Here is a 9301-nt window from a genome sequence, read left to right as displayed (position 1 = left end):
TACTTTTCACTGTTATACAAGCTGCACGCTCACTACTTTACACTTTTATACAAGCTGCACGCTCACTACTTTTCACTGTTATACAAGCTGCACGATCACTACTTTACACTGTTATACAAGCTGCACGCTCACTACTTTACACTGTTATACAACCTGCACGCTCACTACTTTTCACTGTTATACAAGCTGCACGCTCACTACTTTACACTGTTATACAAGCTGCACGCTCACTACTTTTCACTGTTATACAAGCTGCACGCTCACTACTTTACATTGTAGCAAAGTGTAATTTCTTCAGTGTTGAAACATGAAAAGATAGAATCAGATATTCACAACAATGTGAGGGGTGGACTCACTTTTGAGAGATACTGTATGGGACACAGGAAGTGATGCGTGTGTTACCTCTGTAGTGCTCCATGCGTGTGTGGTGTGTGACCCCCTGCGACCTGAAGCTCAGACTCAGAATGTACCGCGGGTCAGAACTGTCCCGGACCAGAAACGACCCGTCCGGTTTCCCCTTCAGCTTCATCTCAGCATCCTCCCAGTTCATCGGGCCCCAGTACCAACCACACTGAAACACACACACACACACAGGTGAGCTCTGCCCCCTCAGCAATAAATCGAGTTCATCCAAAGTGTCTGTGGCCCCGGGGCCTGTACCTTCTCCAGCTCTCTGAGGCTGGTGGCGAAGCTGCCGGCGTCAGGTCGCCCAAGGGGGCAGCGGGGGACAAGTCGGGGCGGGGGGTGCTGCCCGTCGGGACGCAGAGGGACCGGCCTCGGTAATCCTCGCAAGAAGGTGTCTGAACACACAGGAAGCGGCGGTTAGTCCGACACTTACCTGCAGGGCCACACCTGAAACCTGGAACTTGTGTGTCTCAGTGTGTCTCAGTGTGTGTGTGTGTGTGTGTGTCTGTGTCTCAGTGTGTGTGTGTCTCAGTGTGTGTGTGTCTCAGTGTGTGTGTGTGTGTGTGTCTGTGTCTCAGTGTGTGTGTGTGTGTGTCTGTGTCTCAGTGTGTGTGTGTCTGTGTCTCAGTGTGTGTGTGTCTGTGTCTCAGTTTGTGTGTGTGTGTGTCTGTGTCTCAGTGTGTGTGTGTGTGTGTCTGTGTCTCAGTGTGTGTGTGTGTGTGTGTGTGTCTCAGTGTGTGTCTGTGTGTCTCAGTGTGTGTCTGTGTCTCAGTGTGTGTGTCTGTGTCTCAGTGTGTGTGTCTGTGTCTCAGTGTGTGTGTCTGTGTCTCAGTTTGTGTGTGTGTGTCTCAGTTTGTGTGTGTGTGTGTCTGTGTCTCAGTGTGTGTGTGTGTGTCTCAGTTTGTGTGTGTGTGTGTTTGTCTCAGTGTGTGTGTGTGTGTCTGTGTCTCAGTGTGTGTGTCTGTGTCTCAGTGTGTGTCTCAGTGTGTGTCTGTGTCTCAGTGTGTGTGTGTCTGTGTCTCAGTCTCAGTGTGTGTCTGTGTCTCAGTGTGTGTGTGTCTGTGTCTCAGTGTGTGTCTGTGTCTCAGTGTGTGTGTGTGTCTCAGTGTGTGTGTGTGTCTCAGTGTGTGTGTGTCTCAGTGTGTGTCTCAGTGTGTCTCAGTGTGTCTCAGTGTGTGTGTGTGTGTGTCTCAGTGTGTCTCAGTGTGTGTGTGTGTGTCAGTGTGTGTGTCTCAGTGTGTGTGTGTCAGTGTGTGTGTCTCAGTGTGTGTGTGTCAGTGTGTGTGTGTCTCAGTGTGTGTCTGTGTCTCAGTGTGTGTCTGTGTCTCAGTGTGTGTGTGTCTGTGTCTCAGTGTCTCAGTGTGTGTCTGTGTCTCAGTGTGTGTGTGTCTGTGTCTCAGTGTCTCAGTGTGTGTCTGTGTCTCAGTGTGTGTGTGTGTCTGTGTCTCAGTGTGTGTGTGTGTGTGTGTCTCAGTGTGTGTCTCAGTGTGTGTCTCAGTGTGTGTGTCTCAGTGTGTCTCAGTGTGTGTGTCTCAGTGTGTGTGTGTGTGTGTGTCAGTGTGTGTGTCTCAGTGTGTGTGTGTGTCAGTGTGTGTGTCTCAGTGTGTGTGTGTGTGTGTGTGTGTGTGTCTCAGTGTGTGTGTGTGTCTCAGTGTGTGTGTGTGTCTCAGTGTGTGTGTCTCAGTGTGTGTCTGTGTCTCAGTGTGTGTGTGTCTGTGTCTCAGTGTGTGTGTGTCTGTGTCTCAGTGTGTGTGTGTCAGTGTGTGTGTGTCACCGTTGAGGCTCAGGCTGTGCTGGATGGTGCTGAGGGAGGTGGGCAGGACCAGCGGCCGGGGGGGCAGGGACTGCATGGAGGCCCCCACGCTGCGCTCCATGAAGGGACCCTGCTGCTGGGGAGGAACCCCGAAATCATCTGGAGACCAAGAAGAGACAGAAAGACGTGAAGCTTTCACCTGAGTGACACACCTGCAGGGGGCGGGGTCAGGAGACAGGAAGTGACAACACAAAGAAGAAGAAGAAGGAGAAAAGTACCGAGCAGGCTGAGGCTCCGTCTGGGCGGGGGGGGAGGGGTCGGGGGGTGAATAGAGTTCCCCCCCCTCCGAGAAATATCCACATCAACCAGAGACACCGTCTCACCTGGACACACACAGGCAGGTGTTAGCAGAGAAGAAGAAGTGTTAGTGTTCAGACGCACAAGAAGAAGAAATATAGAGGAAGAAGGAACGGCAGTGTTCCCGGTCGCCACGCCTCTGTCATGTGATTGGTCTATTTCTGCTGTTTACCCGTGGTCGCCATGACAACAGATAAAAAAACTGTAAAATGAGGAAGGAGCTCAGCAGTAATACACACTGTACTACAGCACTACTACAGCACTACCACTGTACTACTACAGCACTACCACTGTACTTCTACAGCACTACTACAGCACTACCACTGTACTACTACAGCACTACCACAGCACTACTACAGCACTACCACTGTACTACTACAGCACTACCACAGCACTACTACAGCACTACCACAGCACTACTACAGCACTACCACAGCACTACTACAGCACTACCACTGTACTACTACAGCACTACCACTGTACTTCTACAGCACTACTACAGCACTACTACAGCACTACCACTGTACTACTACAGCACTACCACAGCACTACTACAGCACTACCACTGTACTTCTACAGCACTACTACAGCACTACTACAGCACTACCACTGTACTACTACAGCACTACCACAGCACTACCACAGCACTACCACTGTACTTCTACAGCACTACTACAGCACTACTACAGCACTACCACTGTACTTCTACAGCACTACCACTGTACTTCTACAGCACTACCACAGCACTACTACAGCACTACCACTGTACTACTACAGCACTACTACAGCACTACCACTGTACTACTACAGCACTACTACAGCACTTCTACAGCACTACCACTGTACTTCTACAGCACTACCACTGTACTTCTACAGCACTACCACAGCACTACTACAGCACTACCACTGTACTACTACAGCACTACTACTGTACTACTACAGCACTACTACAGCACTACTACAGCACTACCACTGTACTACTACAGCACTACTACAGCACTACCACTGTACTTCTACAGCACTACCACTGTACTACTACAGCACTACCACTGTACTACTACAGCACTACTACAACACTACCACTGTACTACTACTGTACTTCTACAGCACCACTACTGTACTTCTACAGCACTACCACAGCACTACTACTGCACTACCACTGTACTTCTACAGCACTACCACAGCACTACTACTGTACTTCTACAGCACTACTACTGTACTACTACTACTGTACTACTACAGCACTACCACTGGACTACTACAGCACTACCACTGTACTTCTACAGCACTACTACAGCACTACTACAGCACTACTACAGCACTACTACAGCACTACCACTGTACTACTACAGCACTACCACTGTACTACTACTGCACTACCACTGTACTACTACAGCACTACCACAGCACTACTACAGCACTACCACTGTACTACCACTGTTCTACCACAGCACTACTACAGCACTACCACAGCACTACCACTGTACTACCACAGCACTACCACTGTACTACTACAGCACTACCACTGTACTACTACAGCACTACCACTGTACTACTACAGCACTACCACTGTACTACTACAGCACTACTACAGCACTACTACAGCACTACTACAGCACTACTACAGCACTACCACTGTACTACTACAGCACTACTACAGCACTACCACTGTACTTCTACAGCACTACCACTGTACTACTACAGCACTACCACTGTACTACTACTGCACTACCACTGTACTACTACAGCACTACCACTGTACTACTACAGCACTACCACTGTACTACTACAGCACTACTACAGCACTACCACTGTACTTCTACAGCACTACCACTGTACTACTACAGCACTACCACTGTACTACTACTGCACTACCACTGTACTACTACAGCACTACCACTGTACTACTACAGCACTACCACTGTACTACTACAGCACTACTACAGCACTACCACTGTACTTCTACAGCACTACCACTGTACTACTACAGCACTACCACTGTACTACTACTGCACTACCACTGTACTACTACAGCACTACCACTGTACTACTACAGCACTACCACTGTACTACTACAGCACTACTACAGCACTACCACTGTACTTCTACAGCACTACCACTGTACTACTACAGCACTACCACTGTACTACTACTGCACTACCACTGTACTACTACAGCACTACCACTGTACTACTACAGCACTACCACTGTACTACTACAGCACTACTACAGCACTACCACTGTACTTCTACAGCACTACCACTGTACTACTACAGCACTACCACTGTACTACTACTGCACTACCACTGTACTTCTACAGCACTACCACTGTACTACTACAGCACTACTACAGCACTACCACTGTACTACTACAGCACTACCACTGTACTTCTACAGCACTACCACTGTACTACTACAGCACTACTACAGCACTACCACTGTACTACTACAGCACTACCACTGTACTACTACAGCACTACCACTGTACTTCTACAGCACTACCACTGCACTACTACAGCACTACCACTGTACTACTACAGCACTACCACTGTACTACTACAGCACTACTACTGTACTACTACTACAGGACTACTACAGCACTACTACAGCACTACCACTGTTCTACTACAGCACTACTACTGTACTACTACTACAGGACTACTACAGCACTACCACTGTACTACTACAGCACTACCACTGTACTACTACAGCACTACCACTGTACTACTACAGCACTACCACTGTACTACTACTACAGGACTACTACAGCACTACTACAGGTGTTTCCATCCAAACGTGCTTTCAGGTGGCTTTAACTCTGATGTCTCAGCAGCACTGAAGCTGCTGTGTTCCTTAAAACACCTGAGAGACAAAGTCAGGTAAAAATACCTCACCTGGTGTCTCACACACACACACACACACACACACACACACACACACACACACGAGCTCTTACCGGTGAAAGCAGGAGTGAAGGGCACCGGAGAGAAGGCACTGTGAGGTCTGGACACCTGCAGCCTGGAGACAAACACAGGATCACAGACGTTACCTGAGAGGCAGCGTCACCTGACACCTGTTGCACCTGAGCCAATCACAGCGCCTCTAACTGACACCTTAACACGTGAACACTCTGACAGGCTTCAGGCCTCACACCTGCTCACAGCCGCCGCTTCAGGAACAACTCACCTGATGAGGCCTTATGAGTCATGAAGAAATAATGTCAATGTTCCCCGAGTTCTGACCTACAGGCTCCGCATAGACAATTTCCCTAAGTTATGACCTATAGGCGCCGTTCGAGATTGTTCCCTAAGTTATGACCTACAGGCTCCGCATCAAGAATGTTCCCCGAGTTCTGACCTACAATCAAATGTACGTCTCTTTCGATAAAAGTTTCTGCCGCATGAGTAAAGCTAACGTTATTAAAATAATACAACTTTAAGAATAAATAAAAAGGTTAAAACTTTTACATTAAAATGAATCAACTCAAACAAAAACAGCTGAACATTTAAATCATTGTTCTGCAGCAACGTGGTCCGGTCAGCTGAGCGACTTCAATGAGGGAACATTCACAGCCAGAACCAGTGAACCGGTCCTTTAAGGTGTTCCTGTTATTTTGTCCACCCCCTGTCGTTGTTAGAGCTGGATTTATCTCAGCATCCAATCGATCAAGAGAATGTTAATAATCGATGAGGGGCTCCTACCTGCTGCTGTCCTGGTCCGTGTTGCTGCAGGTGGACCCCCACACGTCCAGCAGACTCCCCCCGGACGAGGTGGACGACGCCAGGGACGGCCTCTTGTCCAGCAGCCCCCCCGACCCCCCGCTGGAACTCTTGGTTCTGAACAGCTTGCTGAGCCGGACCTTCAGGGACCCGGCCTTCCTCGACTTCCCTCGCGGCGTCGTCTTCTCCCCCTCCCTCCCCCCTCCCGCCTCCCCCTCGAGGACCACCAAGGGGGAGGCGCACCGGCCGGCTCCTCCAGAGGCCACGCCAAGTTTGGGGGTGGTGGCCCGGCTCTGGGGCTGGGAGCGGGACTGGTGCTGGTGCGGGGCACGGGGACTCGGGTCGGGGGTGGAGGACGGGAGAGGGTCGGGGGACAGCTGGAGACTGCAAGGGGTCGCTGCAGCCTGAGGGGCCGGGGGGTACGGGCAGGGGCTGGTGCCGCTGACGACGGGGGGGAGGGACACCGCGGCACCGAGGACCGCCAGTGAGGACCGGCAGTTCTGGTCGGTGCAGACCCCGGCCTCCTCCGCCAGTCTGTGGACCTGCCGCATCAGACCACTCAGAGTCCCGCTGGAGAACACCGCTCCCGCCCCCCCACTGACTCCCCCCACCCTCTCCCCTTTCTCAGCGTCCCCCATGTCCACTACATCCTGGTCCCCTCCCTCCCCCAACCTTCCCACCTCTTCAGAACCCAGACCTTCCAGAACCAGCAGGGCATCGCTGGTCTCACTCGGGTCCTCGCCGGGCCCCCCCGTCCCCGAGGACAGAACGCTGTGACAAGAGCAGCGAGGGAGGGGGAGCACCATCTCACCGCCTCCTCCCTCCCTCCCCTCACCCAGCTGACCCAGCCTCCGGGCCAGAGCCAGAACCGGGTCCTCCCCTCCGGCGGAGCAGTTCTTCCTGGGTTCCAGCAGGCCCAGACGCAGGGCTTGGTCCAGCAGGCCCGGGGGCCATTTAGCCAGTCGGTCTGTCAGAAGGCGATGTCGGTGGCACAGGACTGACCCGGACTCAGAGTCCAGAACCGGGACACCCTGCTGGGGAGTTTGGGATCCGTCAGACCCCCTGGACAGCGTGAGGACCGGGTGCCACTGGAGGAGCTGCGACTGCTGCGGCTGCAGGTTCTCCTCTGCAGAGGGGATGCAGTTAGAGTTCTGGTCCTTCCCGCCCCCAGGGCCGGCTGTTGTGCTACCGGGACCGGTACCTGGTCCAGAGTCCAGCTGCTGTCTCTGTCTCTCCGCTTCCTCCTGGAGGAAGCCGGGCGGCTGCTCCAGTCCGCACTCCAGGATCCGGTCTCCGGATCGGAGCAGGTTCTGAAACACCATCAGCTGCGCCCTCGAACCGTGCCCGCCCGAGCCGTGCGGCCCCGGGTAGTCCACAAAGCGCTGGGCCGCTACGGCAAAGTCCTCCGGCGGCGGCGGGGACAGCGGCGCCTCGGAGCCCGGCGGGGCCTGCGTCAGCAGCAGCCCGCCGTCCAGCTCTCCTTTCCCGGGGAGCGGGGAGCTGTAGTGCGGGGAGGCCGAGCCGAGGCCTCCTGCGGGGCTGCCGGGGTCCACATCGAACCCGCCGCTCCGGTGACCCAGCACCGATTTCACGGGCCCGAACCCGCCGCTCCCGGACCTCAGGTCGTCGGGCTCGTCCAGCCGGTCGTACTCCGCCGCGGACACGAGCCGCATCAGGACGAAGTCCGGAGACATTTCTTGTTGCGCGTCATTCATCACGGCAGGCTAACGTTAGCTCGCGCTGCTAATCGGGCTCTTACATAACGGCTATATAAATAAACAGCGGAGCTAACGGCGGCTAGCTGCTGCATCCTCCCGGTAACCGGGCACCGACCGACAGCCGCTGGAGGTCCGGACCGGTTCGGTAAGGGCTCCGCTGAACGCTGCTAACGACGTGAAAACACGAAAAGACATGAGAGACCGGGCCGGTAACGTTAGCTCGCCGTTAGCCTCCTACCGACTCATCCTCCCGGGAGGCGGCGCGCGGAGGCATCAGTGATCGATCAGCTGATTGATAAACGGAGGCTCGGCTCTCTTTGAACGACGGACCCCGAAACCGAAAGCTCCATCCGACACTTCCCGGTAACGGAGAGCCTCCGTCACTACCGGAGGTCTCTCTACCGCCCCCCTCTCTCCCTCTCTCTGCGCGTGCACGTGTAGCCGCTCTAATCAATAATCTTATTATAACAGTTTACATCAACAAATATCGATTAATCTGCTCAGCAATTTCTCAAACAAATATTTTATTTTATTTTTTATTTGATCAAATTCTTGAATTTGTGACTTTTTATTATTTCATTAATGTTTCGTGTTTTTCTTTGTAAAGCTTTGAATTTATCTTCTTTTTGAACTGTGAAACCTTCAGCTGAGAAAATGACAAATATAAATAAATAAATACATTCTGCTTAAGATGCGTCAGTTTCTTCTTCGGGTGTCCTCGGGTCAACTGAACTCGATCAAAACGTCACTTCCGGTACGGAACTCATCGCTGTGAGCAGGTTCGAACCCGCGCGGAGAGACGCTATTGGATTTCAAGTCCAACGCTGCTCTGAGATCAGCTGCTGGGGACTGAATGACTTCTCTATCAAAAACAGAATCAATTTATTAAAATGTATTTTTATATTTTCGATACGTTTTACCAAATGATCTTTTTATTTTAGATTTTTATTATCATAATTATTTATTTGAATATATTTTTGAATTTGTGAGTTTTGTATTTTATTTTTTTATTTCATAAATGTATTTAATTTTTTTATTCTTTAAAATTGCGGGGGGGTTTTATCTTTGTTGTAACGCTTTACATTTTTTACATTATTATTATTTTGTTGTGTCACAGTTGTCACATCGAGGCATGAAAGGAATAGAAATAATGATAGAAAGTTAGTAAAGTAGAACATAAAGAAATATATAAATGTAAAAATATAAATAGATGATATGTAAGTGTAATGATCAGTAGTAGTAATATTGAGTACTGATGGTGGAGTAAAAACCTCTTTAAACAGATGGATCAGTGAATGAATCTGCTGTAGTTCCAGCTGCGGCCACCGGGGGGGGGGGGGGGGGGGATT

At 51.2% G+C, this 9301-nt stretch overlaps 1 protein-coding gene and 1 long non-coding RNA gene across 2 annotated transcripts in view; one reads left to right on the top strand and one right to left on the bottom strand.

Annotated features, from left to right (window-relative positions):
- Positions 1–8366, bottom strand: part of LOC123962558 (suppressor of cytokine signaling 7-like) — a 14232-nt gene extending 5866 nt beyond the window's left edge. Inside the window, exons 1-6 of the mRNA XM_046038741.1 lie at positions 6217–8366; positions 5472–5533; positions 2437–2541; positions 2180–2317; positions 661–800; positions 403–571 (exon numbers count right to left, since the gene is read on the bottom strand). Coding sequence (XP_045894697.1) covers positions 403–571; positions 661–800; positions 2180–2317; positions 2437–2541; positions 5472–5533; positions 6217–7949 — 2347 coding nt within the window. The 5' untranslated portion in view covers positions 7950–8366. The remainder of the gene's footprint in view (positions 1–402; positions 572–660; positions 801–2179; positions 2318–2436; positions 2542–5471; positions 5534–6216) is intronic.
- LOC123962574 overlaps positions 7833–9301 on the top strand; it is a 3219-nt gene continuing 1750 nt past the window's right edge. The window contains exon 1 of the long non-coding RNA XR_006822996.1: positions 7833–8097. This is a non-coding gene — a long non-coding RNA (uncharacterized LOC123962574). The remainder of the gene's footprint in view (positions 8098–9301) is intronic.

Source organism: Micropterus dolomieu, linkage group LG02, assembly GCF_021292245.1.
Source record: "Micropterus dolomieu isolate WLL.071019.BEF.003 ecotype Adirondacks linkage group LG02, ASM2129224v1, whole genome shotgun sequence".
Lineage (NCBI taxonomy): Eukaryota > Metazoa > Chordata > Actinopteri > Centrarchiformes > Centrarchidae > Micropterus > Micropterus dolomieu.
This window is presented reverse-complemented; position numbering and strand designations above follow the sequence as displayed.